The sequence below is a fragment of the Podarcis erhardii genome (genome assembly GCF_964252035.2).
Source record: "Podarcis erhardii genome assembly, chromosome: 6".
Taxonomy (NCBI): Eukaryota; Metazoa; Chordata; class Lepidosauria; order Squamata; family Lacertidae; genus Podarcis; species Podarcis erhardii.
This window is the reverse complement of record NC_138510.1, coordinates 61,654,720-61,671,214: the sequence shown is the minus strand read 5'-3', so window position 1 is coordinate 61,671,214 and position 16,495 is coordinate 61,654,720. Positions and strand designations below refer to the sequence as shown.

The window sequence follows — 16,495 nt, the reverse complement described above, 5'->3', positions numbered from 1 at the left end:
GACTGAGTAACTGGAGAGTCTGCCATTTCCGCTTGACTTTCTATAAAGGAGTTGCAACACTTCCAATATCACTTGGGTTGCATGTGGTACATTCCTTGGTATTAGATGTCAGGGGAAAGTGGACTGAATATTTTCAGTGGATGACTATCTACATGGGATAGTATTTCCTTTACAAATAAGACAGCTCTCTCTCTCCCCCCTCCTCTCTCTCACACATACAATTTCTCTCACACATCCCTTAATTGAAATCTGCAGCAACCCCAGCCCCTCAATTATTTGCAAGGTTTGGAAGAAAGAGAACATCTCCATTTTGAATTTAGATGTTGTACTAAAAGGAAATATCTGGTATAACTTAAAACTCAAGATAAACTGCTTGCAGGTTTTCGTTTTACCCCAAATTTCAGAATTAAATTATTTACATCTTAACCAAACAATTAACCATACCAAGGTTATCTAGTCAATAGAAATATGCACTATTGATTACTATCATGTTCATAATTTTGTTAATTCTGCGTCAGTTTGTTTACAATTGCAGCCATTAGTGCTCAAACACTTAGTGTCTTGTTCTTTGAAGGCAAATTTACAATGAGTTGTTAAAATCGGACCAATGGAAATACGGTTTGTCTTGTCTACCCCTAAACAGTAAGAACAAATATGAAAATTATAGCATCCTAAGCAATCTGATCTGGAAGCCCCATACAATCAAAGGGACTTACGTCTGTTTAAACAGAATCAAATTCAATGGGGCTTATTTCAAAGTAAGTGCGCACAGGGCTGCTGAAGTATTGAATAACTGAGCACAGGACTGTAGGTTCAAACAGCTTGCTTTAAAATACCTCTCTGCTTAAAGTTATGAGGCCACAAAATAAACATTACAATTTAAATGTAAAAGCATGTGAAAACTTTTCTTGTACATCTGTTAAATAGGAGGTACTTGAAGGGAGGCTGAGCGGTGGAAAAGCAGACAGCCAAGCGGCTTTCTACTGCCTAACCAATAAAAACAGACCCTGAAGAGTTAAAATATTCTCCGAGTTGCTGGTGTACTTTCTGTGACCTTGTTCAATGCGGAGAAGGCTTGAAATCCAACACAGTTTAACCACTTCTATCCATGTAGCTATAAAGGAGAGCCCTTACCAAACAGTGCAAATGGAGAAGTCAGCAAGAAAGCAGACAGTGCTCTCACAGTCTGAGTCCTGGAATATATCGATTTCATTACTGAGGGTAAGTTCACATGCTTTGTGAACATGATACAACTTGCAGTTTTCTGTGTGATGAACTGCAGCTACTGTTTGCTTGCTTGTGAAAAGCCATTTCTCAAACGGACCATCTTTAACCTCTTGTATCAGCTCACCTCAAGCTGGGGGAACGATAAGGTCCACTCATCCATGAGAGCAGTCCCATTATGACACCTTCCACACCAGCAAGTTATACCCCAATGGAGGGGTGGCAAACCTGGGGCCCTCTAGACATTGTTGAACTGCTACAGGCCCTTTTTAAATTTTATTTAATGAAGTCTGTATACTGCTTACTCAATTAAAACAAACCTCTAAGGGGACCACAAAGGGAAATTTAAAATATTCATTGAAAGTACCAATAAAAACAAACCAAGTCAATATATATACATTTTTCAAAAATGAATTAAAATCAGTAATCCTAAAACCATTATCTTTAATAAAATTACATGCTTGGGGCAGCTTGCGGAAACAAAAAGGTTTCTAGCAGGTGCCAAAACCAACACAGCAAAGGGGCCAGCCTAGCATTGGGAAGGGAGCCCCCCCAAAGTAGGGTGCTATCACATTGAAGTATTGCATCACCTCTGACTTTTGGCTCTGTTGGCTGAGGCTGATGGGAGATGAAGTGCAACAACATATGGAAGACTCAGATTAGCCACCACTGCTCTAATAGCTATAGTTTGTAACATGAGATGTGGTAGGCTCAGAGTGCAGTAAGCTTATGGTGGTGAATTTGTTGCAAGGGCCACAATTAAGGTTAGTTTCTGCAGGCCACTCTCCATACAAGTATGTTGCTACATGTCACAATTTGCTATTGTGGCTTTGGTAATTGTCACCAGACCTGCAAACCAGGAAAGGGAGGGGGTGTTTTGCAGTGACATGGTGAATATCAGCACAACTCAGTGGTAAGCTGCTTCCCACAAACTACTTTCCACACTAAGCTAAGCAACAGTTGAACTGTCATCTTACCAGAAAATGGTATTTAAGACCATGAACACAGGCTGTATTCCATGTGTGAAAATGGCAACACAATAAGGACATTGTAGTAGGTGCTATTTGGTCCATGTTGTATGTTTCAATTTTATGGAGGAAGAACAGAATTGCAGTTTGTCATAGGTCTTCATGATAAATGATTATATTTGAAATTTCAATTGTTAAATGAAACCAAATGCTTCTTGCTCTTGACCTTTAAAACATTGTACGGCAACCATTACAACATTCTAAATAAACCTATGGTTGTCCTAAACACAAATTCCTCTTGTTAATTCTTCCCTTCCTCGTGATTATGGGATATTAAGTACAGCCTTAATATTTTTCAACATCTGGCTCAAATTAGTCGCTAACAAAACTGCCAACAACTATTTTCGTAATTGACAACTGGGAATTTGAAATGGCCCAGAAAAAGCACATTCGGTGTCCTTGTCTTAGATTAGTTTTTAAAAAATGGTCAAGCTTCTGATTCAGCTATAAAAAATGTCTTAGTAGGGTGGGGTTATTCCAACTTCACTGGGGTCAAACTAGTGCTGGCTGAATTCTTGATGCTCTTGGTGGTTTTTCACTTTTATGTTCCACTTGACACTGGAAACAAAATCTTTAAAGACATTTCTTTGACCTCCACAATATCTTTGAGGTAACTTTGTGTTCTGTTAGCCACTCCTATGATCCCAGTCTCATAAATTATTTTTCTCCCACCTGTAGAAATCGGATGTATTCCAAAATTCTTTCCTCAGTTCCTTTGTTAAAGTTCTGAATATACTCCGTGTGCATCAATATGTTACACTGAGCAGCACTGAGGTCTTTGTGAAACTTTTTACTCCCTAAATACATATACTGAATATCAGTATAGCAAACCAGTTGGGTAAAAATATCCAGGGAATCTTGGGTCAAGTTATCTCCTGTAAAACACACACACACACACACACACACACACACACACACGTATGTAGGTATTTTATAACGGGGCTTCTCTAATTTGATGTAGTAGCCAAACCTTCCTCTTCTTTGGGTGAAATTAGAAAATACCAGAAATGACTCTTTGGGAGGGATGTGTGTGTATAAGGAACTGCTTGTGGAATTTTTATTGCTGTGCAAGTGCCACAGCAGCTGCAACAAAGATGCTTGGTCTGATAATTTATGGGTTTTCTGTGCAGTCGAGAAATCATGAATCTTGGCGAAAGCACCAGAACGCAAAACCATTATCTTCCATCTCAACTTAGATTCTGTGCTCTGTTTCCTCTAATGAATTCTTGATCCACTGGGTTAGGACTGTCAAAGGCAGCATCACTTCCATATGTAATAAAGCCTTTAGAAACTGCTCTGAGTATCACCTGACCTAACTGACGAGGTGCTGGAACAAGCTCAAACTCCCAAGTACATTTAAGTATATTTAATCAGAAGTATGTTTCAATTATCTGGACATATTTCCAAAGTACGTATGCCTATAGCTAGCCTTAGGCTAGTTTTTAGAAATGTTGTTAATAATGTTGTTTTGGGCACTATCCATCACTCCTATTCCACTGGAGCAAGAGGTTTGAACTAGCAGAACAAAACTTTCACCTCTTGTCCTTGGCAGCCCCAAACATGTCCTCAAAACCAGCTCCAGAGCAGAAGGAGACAAAACTGAAGTAGGGCTGTAACAGTGGCACTCCATTGGCACTACTTTGGATATAACCATATATGTCTCAGTTTGAGGTCTTTAAAAACAATTTTAAAAAATAATCTGTAAATTTGGGTTAACACAGCCTATGATGCGTGAAGCAGCTGCTTTTAAAATATGGCTATTAATTTGAATGATCTAATAAATTCAGCTGCTGACTGTCATGTTTATCAAAGAGAAAAAATGGCCCTGGGGTTCTTCTCTTGAAGATACAAAGTCCCTCTTGCACAAGAAAACAGTGGGCATGGTATAGCTTAGAAAGAGGGGAAATATTAGTGTTTGAACATGTATAATGGCATGTGATGTAAGTGTAGAGAACGGGACATTCTTTACATTTTGATTTCCCTTGTGGAAGTGACCACAAGTGACCAGTGTCTTGGCTTGCCATAAAAGACCCTGAAAAAGTGGACTGCAGAAAAAAACCAATTCTGTGTGTCAGAAAGAAAATTGTGAGTGTCAGAAAGACAGAATTAAAGTTTATAAGATTGAATTTGAATGTAGCATTGTTGCCACAGGATTTTTTGGAAAACAAAACATACAAACAAATACTGGCAATGACATTTCACTGTTACTCAGACCATGAAGATGAACTGACTGGTGGAGAGACACACGTCACTTTCCGTAGCAACACCAAAGTGCACCAAAGAGTTAACAAGCAGCACAGCAAACAAAGCAGAAGTCGAAAGCTTCCCACCTGTGTCTGTTGAGGGATATTTACAAAGCTTGGATCCCGTGGTCCAACAGTGACGAATCGGTTTGCAGGGGAGGTGCTGGGTGTCGAGTAGGCTGTGAAGGGAAGGGACACATGCGTTCAGGAAGCAGCACTAGATCACAGACAGACAACACCAAAAACAACACCGGTCTTGGAGCCACCTAAACAAATGCTGAACACAGAAATGAGCTCACGTTGGAGGGGTCAAGAATCTGACTTGGGGAAACTGGGTTTTGAATGATGGCAATATAAATATGGACATAATTGGGCAATAAGAAACAGTATTTCTTATCAACACAAAATGGCATGGTAAAAAAAAATATCTGGAGTAAGACACACAAACTTTAGTGAAATAATTATGAAAAACAAACAATTTAAAAGAAGGGAAACCATTCATTCTATGGAGACCATGCCCTTAGTTACATCACTTTCTACTAATATAATTGTTGATATTAACAAGATGGTGCCCATAGCTTTCAAAGTAACAGGCACAGGGTGCAATCCTATGTGTTCTCACCTGAGAGAAAGCCCCATTGTGCATAACAGCACTTACGTCTGAGTAAACACACCAAGGATTGTGCTGTAAGCCTTACAGAAGGTTAGTTAAGTCATCCAAAGATGCAGTGTGATTAAGCAGCCAATATACAGTCATTGGAGATCTGCCATGATTTTGTGTGAGCTTTTCATCAGAATACTATTGGACAGATGGCCAACTGTTCATGTCCCATTAAACAATAAATTTCAATGGAACTACATTTTTTAAAAAAAGCATTAGCACAAGAATTAGACACACATGATGTCTGATAACGCACATAGTATGTTGTGTGTACAGTATCAATCTAGCTTCCTTATGTATTTCACATGCAACGAGAAAGTTCTACTTAAAATCAGAGAACCACTGCCAACCAGAGTAGACTTCCTTTCCTAAGCATCGGGGGGGGGGGGGGACAGGACAATGGGGCATGGTAGAACGGAAGGCACCATGATCTACCAGCAGAATGCTGTACTATGGTATATTCTACACTGTTCTATTGAGGTACATTATCCCACCTCGATCAACTGCAAAGCATCCCCTTGCAATGGAACAGAAGAGCTGGTTAAGAACAGGGCAAAATCTTATTTGAGGTGCTCAAATGCTCTTCAGGATTCAATGTTTAGAAGGGGTTTTATTGTCTCCTGACCACAGGTGCTGTAAGTCACATTTTTATATAAGTTTCCAAATATTATTGCATTTATAGCAATAAGTTTATAGCAAATTTTGAAGTCACATCTTAATTATTTCTTTTTAGAAACTCTTTTTCTATTTCTGAATGTGTCTAACAGCCATACTGTAAACATGGTCTATCGTATTAGGCTTTCCTAACAAAAAGGAAATGTAGAGCAAATGGTCTCAGACCATTCACACAGCAGCAATTTTGGCCCATCTGAACAAAGCTTCTGAAGCGAATATATTTTTAACATTACACTTGGAGATCAAAGTCACAAACTTTCTTCACCCTCAGGATCATGCTTCAAAAGGCATGATTATTAGAAAAACAGGAATAAAAAGGCACAAGACAAAAAGGAAATGTAATTTACAGGCTTTACCATTTCCAAACCTTCCCATCGCCATAGTGTCTCCTACACCATTCAGGTAACAAAGGAATTACTGACTTCAGACTTCAGGTAATTACCAGCCTCACAAGTCAATGAAGTCTTTGAAGGTTAAGTATATTTTGCCTTCTAAGCTGTGTGAGATGATCGATAGACACATAGCTCTAGTGCTGCTGTGATGCAATAGAAATACCTGTTTTTTCTGTTTTTATTAGGAGTATATGACCCATCTTTCCTTTTGCTATGCAACAGGGGGAAGCCATAGCTCAGTGGAACAGCATCTGTTTTACGCATATAATATCAAGTGCAACGGATGGCATTCTTAGCTGAATTATCCCACGTAGCAGAACTAGGAAGGATCTTTGCCTCGGGCCTTCTAGAGTTATTACCTATCAGAGTCTGCAATATCAAACTTGAAGTCTGAACTCAGTATATAGAAAGGTGCAAGTCACAAGCAACTTCTTCAGTATGAATTACTTTTCATTTTCTGTGGTGTGAAGGGTAGTCTTCAAATTCCTTACTTTTCTGGGAGAATGATTACTGTCAAAGAACTGGAGAGTCAACAAGGATAAATGCTGGCAAAGCAGAATTCCAGGCAGCAGTAATCTAATACAGCGTGCAGCTTCTTCCTCACAAGAAGGAAGGTATGTAGGATATGAATAGCTACACTATTCTGATATGACTGGTGCTAACATTTAACTCCCTTCAAACACTTTTTTTTACTAAGATGCAAACAACAGAACTTGACAGGACACATCTGAAAGACCACAATTTTGCACTAGATCAACACCTTCTACCATAAAGCATGCTGCAAACATAAGAAAATGGGCTTGTGCCAGGAACGTGCTTTAAGTACCAAGGCCCCTGCATAAAGGAAATGAAAGATCAGCAGCATTTTACAGTTGTGGAAGACCATATTCTTCTAAGAGACAAACGGCAAGTGTCTGGTAAACAGATCTGCTGGCTTTGGTGGCAGATTCTATCCGCTCACCTGAGTTTAATTTTCCTCTTCTGCATGATACATCTACTATGTCCAATGTTAATTTATGACTGGTTTGTGATTATGGGAAATTCCCACCTGCAGCTCGCAGGAAGATTCTCAGGAGGTAAATGTGGGGCAGCCTGTATCCTTGCATCAGACTCTACAGCTGTTCAACTATGGAAATTGGTCTGGACTATAGAATTCAGCATCCTGGGAATCATTCATTCATTCATTTATTTATTTATTTATTTATTTATTTATTTATTTATTTATTTATTTAAAACTTGAGTTTTTTGCTCATAACAGCAATGAAGACACGTCTGGAAATTTGCATGGTGAAATTCAAGAAGCTAAAAGGGAACTAATAAGGACTACAAAGAGTGGGATTTCAGGTCTTGCATAGCTTCGTGCCTAAATGACTAGCAGAAGCTGAAATAAATTATGGACAATGTGAAAACAGGCTGAATTTATGCAGGTCACAAAACTGTGCTATTAGGTATTTTGTAAATTTTGTAAATTGGGTCTATTTTACATACGTACATGTGAAAACCCACTTCTCCAGGCCTATGCATAAAACAGAGCAAAATAAAACTCTTGTATCAAGAAAACCCAAGCTATGCATGAAGAAAATATATATTCTGATGGTTTTGCAATGGCTGCTTCACACAAATGTTTCACCACAGGCAGGCACAATAATATTTCAAGCAGATTATTATGTACCCAGGATTCACCCACATTAGCCCAGTATGAAAAAATCCTTCAGCTAGATAAACTTTTACTAGATAGTCCTAGGAAGGCATGACCATCATCTTCCTAGCTGCCAAAGTAGGTGCTTATCTCAGTTTAAATAGTGCTTTTTAAATCTTCCTGTTGTTAGTATATGATTAACAGTTTACACCCACTTGGAGAGGAAAATAAAAATAAAGCCAACATGTGGGAATTCTTTATTTACTCATATGGACCTAGGCACATTTGAGAGCTAATGTGTTACACTGCAAAGAACATTGGGCTTCAATGAAGTGGCTGTGGTTTATCCTTTCTTTGCTCAGCTAACAACTCAACTGTTAGACCTGGATGACACATAGTTTCTTATGCTGATTCCAGACTGCAGCTATATAAAAGATATAACTCAATTGGTAGAGAATGAAAGTGTTAATCTCAGGGTTGGATACTGAGATTCAGCTCTGAGGGTCTTCTGGCAGTTCCTTCATTGTGAGAAGTGAGGTTACAGGGAAGCAGGCAGAGGGCCTTCTCGGTAGTGGCACCCACCCTGTGGAACGCCCTCCCATCAGATGTCAAGGAAAGAAACAATTATCTGACTTTTTGAAGACATCTGAAGGCAGCCCTGTTTAGGGAAGTTTTAAATGTGCTACAATTTTTTATAGAGGCTGTAAGCCGCCCAGAGTGGCTGGGGAAACCTAGCCAGATGGGTGGGGCATAAATACTGTATTTACTTGAGTCTAGTGCTCCACTGAATCTAATGCACACCTTAATTTTCAAAACCTTGAAACCAAAAAAAGTATTTGCTGGTGAATGTAAATGTGCCGTTGAATCTAATGCACACCTTAATTTTCGCAACGTAATTTGGCCCAAAAAAGGTGAGCATTAGATTCAAGTAAATACGGTAATAAAATAATAATAATAATAATAATTAGGGGTTTGAACCCATTGTTGGGCTAAAAGATTCCTGCATTGCACGAGTCTGGACTAGATGTCCCTTGTGGTACCTTCCAACTTTACAATTCTATGATTCTTTAGTGCTGCAGTAATGTTACTTTTGCTCAATGGGGTGAAAACAGAATTCCATCTGTGGGTCCACACAGCCCCTAAGAAGTGTGCAACTTCACTGCAGTCCCATAATTCTGCACCTCCATGGCAAGGCTAAAGTTGCTGCTCCCTTACTGAGTAGCAAAGGGAGATTTTAAACTTCTTTACACAGAAGTGAGTCCTATTCTGTTTTCTAAGGACCATTCAGAATTGCAGCCTTCACTCAGTGAAGAGTTTTCCTTTGTGGTTTAAAGCAGCTCCTGCTTTTCTGCAACAAAATATCCTTGGAATTAAATAGTGAACATTTGTAATGAGTCAAAGCTGCTTCTAGAAGCAAATATTACTCTACTGTATTGCCCCTGCTGTAGAACAGAAGAGCCCACTATCACTGCTACCTGTATGAATGATTTAGATCATGCTTAGATCTCTGCTGCAAGGTAACTAAAACCAATGATAATGATGATGGAGGTGGTGGTGCTGATGATGGTAAAGAATTTGTCATAAAGAATACTGTCAAAAAGTTTTTAAAATCAACATAACCAAAAATCCAGAAATCATCAAACAAAATCCCAAAAACCCAGGTTAACCATGTCTCGAGCTTCTTGGCTATATCATGTTTCTGTGTGACAATTAATATAATAAAGAATTAATAGCAAGGGAAAAAGAAACACAGAAAAGAATGCATTAAATTCATTTGCTGTTATTTTTAAACACATTCCAAAGCTGTGCTGTATCTTCGTGAGGCATAGGATATTATAAAACATTTACCAAAGCAAAAAACAAACAAACAAAAAAAAAACCCCCCAGTTTTGGGAATCTATCTTACTTCTGTCCAGAAGGAATTAATGTTTGCTTTTTGTTGCTGTTGTGGCCTTAATGTGTGCTCTTAGCGTGCACTAAGTAGGTGAGTTTAATAGCAGGAATGTTGTTACTGCATTTTTGATTCCCTTTCCAGAACAAATGGATAATGAAGCTGCAATTATACTAGTCAGCCCTTTCCTTTCCTCCTTGCAGCTGTACTTACTTGGTGAAGTGGGAGAGGCAGCACCTCCTTCTGTCGACGTGGTTGGAGGCTTTGTGTCTGGCACTGGCAGAGGCACAGGCCTGGCCATTGGTGGAGGAGGTGGCGGCGGCAACATTGGGGTAGGAAGGAATGGATTGTGCACCTTGCCTTGACTGCTACCATTGGGCTGCCAAAAACATAAGAAAAGGAAAAAACAACATGATTAGCTGCCTCTTGTCCTAAGAGAACAGTTGATCAGTGCTAAAGAAAAACACAAACAAACAGGCAGCTGAAATTGAAATGAATCTTTTTATAAAGAGATTTGGATGCTAGTGTCCTTTCTATAAATGGAAGAAGCTATACATTTATGAAGAAGAACATTCACCCCTTCTCCTCCCCTCTTCAGCCCCCTGAAAATCTACTCCCAAGATTTGGGTGGCCCTTGGGAACAGCATTGGTTATGGTACAGGGAACTGCAGATGGACAATCAAGTTTATGGAAGCCATTTCTTTGTTAACTGAAAAAAGGAGAAACTTATCAACTCCCCCACCCCCTTTTCCTTATATGAAAACTGAAGGCATCAGGCAAATTTGGACATATGAGCCTCAGAAAGGCTTGGGCTTGCGTGCTCCTCTCTCCTCCTATGCTGTAGTAAGGAAACTTTTGCTTTCATTTTAGGTTGACCTTAGTTTAGTATGTTGTCCAAACCCTATACTTGGGGTGATTCCAATTATGGCAACTTGAAACAATACAGTTTCATAAACTATGGTTTGAAACTGGTTTGTTTTAGCTAACCACAGTTAACTTTAACCACCATTTTCTAGGTTTGGACAACAGACAAATGGCAGTTATTCTAAAATAGAAGTTTGAGTTTCCAAAATAGCAGTGGGAGTTTCCATTCTTCTCCTCACTCCCATGCCAGAGGAGAAGGAGGTGCATGAACCGAAAATGTGTTGCAGCTCAACCCTCCTTGGTTTGGCCTTACTTGCAAACAAGGTCATTGCCTTCTATTATTTTCCTGGAAGTTTGTATCTTATGCACAAGAGCAGATCCCTGAACCGATTATAATAAAAAACCTTAAGCTGCATCACCTTTGCAGTGACAATATTCTTATAGCTCTACTGTTGTTAATCTTCACTAGGACCTTGGATTTGCCTCTAAGAGTTGGGGCAACCTCCATACCAAGGTTTCAAATGGACTTAGGCCGCAATCTTCAAAATTACTGAAATCAATACTGGGTTTAAGACTTCAACCTTACATTATACATTATTCTTACTAAGAAACGAGAAAATTGAGGAGAAAGTAAAACTGACATTTCACATTTTGAAATAATCCCAACTATTCTTTTAATAATTAGCCATTGTTGATCCTCATAAGAGCTGTACGGCTCAGAGTTTCAATTTTTTAATATCATTCTGTTAGAAAACACTATCTGCTTTGTTTTAAATATTTAATATCATATGATGGTACAAATATGCACCATGACACAGCTGAATGAGAACAAACTGTGAATGAATCAGGTGGTTTGATTTTGTGAAAAATGCTGACAATATTCTTTAGTATTCTGTAACTGGATGAAGATTAAAAACTCTTTCTTTAAATGTAGAGAATATGTATAGTGGAAATCTTTAGTTCCAGGATGCTGCAGAATGCATATTTCACATGGGATCTGAAGCTTAAAACATGCTAAATCCATTTAATTCCTTTGAGAGGTTTTGTTGACTTCAAGGAATGCTATTACTCATAAGTTTGCAAGGCTATGATACTGTTCCGAAGTGACTCATAAGAAATCATAAGTCATAAGTTCAGCCAATTTTTGTGGCGTTAGGTGCTTAAAGAAGTGGTGTAGCCAGCATCATACCAGACCACTTTGACTTCCTGTATCCAGTGAATGAAATCTCCTGAGTAGAGTGAAGTCAGTCATCTGATTAATAATAACTTAAAGAATATAGCTCTACTGCTTATAAGCCATAGGTGGTATCCAATTGATTCTCCTTGTGCTACTCCTGCAAGAGTCGTCTGGTGGAAGAGGAGAACAATTTTTTTGAGGATTACCCTTCTCTGCTGCAGTCCTTAGTATCTCCCACTCTGAACTGGGCAACCAGAAGTCCCTCAAAGTAGATTGTGGGAGGAGAAAGCAGTCTAAGTTCCTCTAAATTGGGTTTTACTTTCTAGTAACTGTGTAGTCCAAACTTCAATATGTTATTCCATTTTTGCCATATCTTGTGTAATCTCCTGCCCAAGCAGACACATGAAAACTGCTATAAAAGAACCTACTTATTATAACACTGCAGGCACTCTTAAATATTTGCAGAACTGCTTTAGTGGATATTGTTTTTCTGCTCATGGCTTTTAGATCCAACGCTATAGTTTGGATCCAAAGCAATGCTGTTGTTGTTTTATCAGGTTTAGGTAACAAACTGGGTGCTAAAAGCAACTGTTTACACTGTATTATACATATTGGAAATGTAAAGGATAAAAACAACTGGGGAAATCATTACTCTTCAGTTCTGCCCTACTGTTCGCAAGAAAGCCAAGCATTATTTTAGATAAGGTTGTACACAGAGTTAATCATTTCTGCATACAAATGGAGTGTTATTCCAATAACCTGAAGATAATTACTAAGTTTGACAAAAACAACAACCTGAGATTGCTCAACCAAAAATCTTGGAGCACTGTTTAATTTTTCAGAGAGATAAGGAGAAAAGATAACAATTCTCAGGAATAACAAACTATAAGAATCTGTACTTTTATCTTCTTGAGTTCAAGTACTGGTCAGCTTAATCTAAAGTGCTATAAGAAAGTCATTTTTTAAAAGAAAGTGAATGTGGCTGATCTGAAACAGCTGTTCCTTACTCTCCTGTCTAAAGAAATAATTAATAAAAATTACAAGGTATTTTGTTAACCTTGGAAGTGCTGAAGTCAGAAAGCATGAAGCTGAATCTTTGGGACCACGGCAGGTGAAAGTCTTCCTAAAGGATGAATTAGAAGTTCAGTTCACACAAAATGCTGTTATACTGGATGTTGGGTTGGGATGCCACCAATTACTGTCATTTTATTCTCAATTGTGGCTGCCTGTAGACTTGATCCAGAAGCTAGTCCCGAACATGACTGCTTGGCTGCCAACTGGAAGAACCTATTGCCTGTACTAAGGGCACTACACTGCTGCCAATATGCTACTAGGTCAGATTTAAGTATTGGTCTCAAAGGTCCTTAATAAATTGGGGTTCGGGTTCCTGAGGACTACCTTACTTTCTCTATATTGGTATGGTCACTGTGGTCATGAGGGTAGGTTCTTTTTGAAGTGCTGCATGCCACTGAGGTCACCTATGTGGTGACATAGTGCAGAGCTTTAGTATAGCAGCCCCTATATTTTTATTCTACCAGACCTTCCTAGAAGGACAATCCAGGTCATTGCTAATTTTGAAATAGTTTTTTATCAGATTACCAATAAATTGTATTATATTGCTTTCTCTTTTTGTACATCACTTTAAGATTCTTTTCAATATAAAGCAATTGAGAAAATTTCTAAATAAGTGAAATATGGCCTAGCTTTATGTGACCAAATCTCAGAGCTAATGTGATTTCCCCTCTCTTCTTTTGTGAAGTGGCTGCTAAGAGATTAGAAGCTTTTGCATACATTATCAATTAATTGCACTTTACAATTCTATCCAGCCCCTAAATTGTTGTTCATCTTAATCATGGTTTACTGAAACAATGGTTTCATAAACAATGGTTTGCGTAAACCATGGTTAAGTCTAACCTCAAATTTACCTTGATTAGGACATAACACCAAGCTGCTGTTAGTCAAAAGAAGCAGCAGCAATACCTTCTCTGAGCAATCCCATTATAAAAAGGTAGTGGCTGCTGCCACCATTATATCCTGGGTTAACACACAATATTCTATGATACGATATTTTGCCTAGAAAGCTACAGTTGCGCTAATGACCAACATGGCAATGAGCTGCTAATACAACTGGCTACAAGTCAGAAAGTTTAGCATGTAAAAATAAAGCAGTTTAAAAACACATTAACTGAACTTCAGTCACATTCAGTGGGACCTGAACATGCATATCTTTGGCTGGATCACTCTTCATAGTCAGTCTGTAGCAGTGAAAACTTAAGGCCTGTTTTTATATATGTAAAAAACACTTGTTAGCATAATTTCATGGTTATTTGGCACAGAAACAAAAGCATCTGAAGAAATAAAATGGCTTCCTTACATTTAGGAACCCCACCTGTCCAGCCTGCTGACCAGCGTCGGGACAGACAAGTTGGACAAACTCTTTCAGAGTCTCCTGAGGATGATAGCGGATTGCTGGGTGTGAGAAGTATGGCCCAGGCTGCTGAATAATGGGTGATGTTGGAAAATGAAGAGTCGATGGTGTTGCATGTGGACTTGCTATAAGAAAGAAAAGAAGGCGTTATAAGGGATTGATTTTTGGACTTAGATAAACACAGTTCAAATTTATAAATTTATTTATATAGAAACTTCAATTATTTTAATATTGCTCTTTATTTTTAAAAAGAAAAAATCTTCCCCACTCAAAAAAAAAAAAAAAGTATTCCCAAAATCTATACATACTAGAGTATGTGCCTGATGTTCTAGGTACTGATTTTTATAATACATCAAGTCATATTGAGTTCTGTAGCACTTCAAATATAAAGGCAGAGCTTAAATGCAGCCAGATTTTAAAATGTATTTTCTGCATTTTTAGTGGTCATCATTTATAAAGGAGCCAGAAGTTCTTGGTAAAAGTGACGACTATTCATTACCTTAAGAGCCTTTCTAATGAATCGAGCAATAAAAAATGTATTTGGGAGATTACAGTTGATTTAACTGACATTCTGCATAATTCTGGTTTCCACATAGGGACCAGTTTTATTTTGGGCTATAAATGGGCAATAATATAATGATGATGCTCTTGCAGCCCTTGTGTATGTCATTTTTTCGGCTCAATTGAGAAATATGATTTTTAAGTCATTTGCTTTCATGTAAACTAACATTTTCATTTTGTCCTTTCTAAGTGAAAACTGGTCATTCAAATGTGACTCCAGGGCAATTTTAGGAATCTAAGATAGTGAATTCACATGCAATGGATTAAAATTATGTACAGACTGGCTCTCAATAACCCCTACAACAATACTACAAGCAGAATTTTTGTATTAGTGAAGGTAAAGGAGGCTGAAACTAAGATACAGTGGTTTGACTACCACCTTTCCGTGAGTAACACGATATTCCTGTATGCATCTCGTATGCATCTCATATTTCTCCACACTGAACAGGAATCAACCCCTGCACACCAATTCCTCCAAAATGGGCAAGTTTATTCACTCCTCCATAATTAATGGCAGGAGACATGGGCGGCACAAGGAACAATGAAATATGCATGGATACTCAAGTGACAATGATAGTAATTATAGAAGAAAATGTGGCAAAGACTCAGATATTTTCTTCTATGGTACCATGCAGTTAAATAGCCCTATGGTACAGATAACAGTTTTAAATTTTATTTGCTATGTCTACCGAGTAGCTCTATACTCTGTTACCTTCTTCATGAATAGGGCACTATCCGGGTGGTTTTCCAAGTAACTCACACAAACCTATTGAAGACAGCACTCCAAAATGCATCTGCTGGAATTGGGATGACCCAGCAACAATAATATTGGAATTGGAATACTGGGAAAATGTCATATGTTCACATTTATTCCTCTATGAGCCAATGTATCTGGATTTTTTTTGAATTTTGCTGATTTTCTTCCACTTCACCACACTGCATCACAGAAGTCCATTGGGGTTGTATGCTATCGCTCCTCTCACATTAGGGTTTATTTCTGACCAAGTATATAGACATCCTCTCTCAACCAGCACTATTAAACTTTTATATCTTTCTATGCCTATGCACTGCATTTGTAAACCACAAAGAACTGCTTCAATAAAAGTTTTGAAAGTCACTACGTGAACAGGAGAATAGACTGCATTAGTCTGGAAGTATGCTTAATACGTTGGGTGTATATACAACTTGGCAGTACAAAGGAATAGCTGAATGAAGATTAAACCAAAATAAAGTAGCAGCATTTTGCAATGGTGTTTCACTGACATTAGACAGATTGTAACAAAGATTTCTCTTTTTAACAAAATGAAACAAATCCTTCATTTCATACTAGTTGGGCTACAGGCGGGGGCGACTTGAATAAAATATTGAGGGGGGGCAGGTAAGTAAGCCCTGCCCCACATAATCGATCATGTAACACGGTGCACACACAGCATTTGAATGACAATGCCCATCAATTTGGGGGGTGGCCCCATCAAATATTTTTATGGGGGGCCCAAATGGTCCTCAGCCCCTAGGAGTTGGCTCCTATGTTGGGCATAGAGTGGTATTCATTTTACTCATGGCAAATCTACTGAAATTCATTTTACTCATGGCAGATCTACTGAAATTAATGGACTTAACTTAGTTGTGTATACATTCACTTTCATTGGTCTACTCTAAGTAAAACTTACATACTACCCTATATTTATTTTCCCCATGAAGAAATAGCTCAT

The 16,495-nt window shown here is 38.4% G+C and overlaps 1 protein-coding gene across 10 annotated transcripts in view; it reads right to left on the bottom strand.

The window, feature by feature from the left end:
- NFIA (nuclear factor I A) overlaps positions 1–16,495 on the bottom strand; it is a 416,610-nt gene that overhangs the window by 30,599 nt on the left and 369,516 nt on the right. For 5 of the 10 annotated variants that reach the window (XM_081867220.1, XM_081867213.1, XM_081867219.1 and 2 more), the window contains 4 exons: positions 14,169–14,347; positions 12,852–12,917; positions 9,967–10,132; positions 4,583–4,674 (listed from right to left, as the gene is read on the bottom strand). In XM_081867220.1, the coding sequence (XP_081723346.1) occupies positions 4,583–4,674; positions 9,967–10,132; positions 12,852–12,917; positions 14,169–14,347 (503 nt within the window). The remainder of the gene's footprint in view (positions 1–4,582; positions 4,675–9,966; positions 10,133–12,851; positions 12,918–14,168; positions 14,348–16,495) is intronic. The other 5 variants (XM_081867216.1, XM_081867221.1, XM_081867215.1 and 2 more) reach the window with 4 other exon arrangements.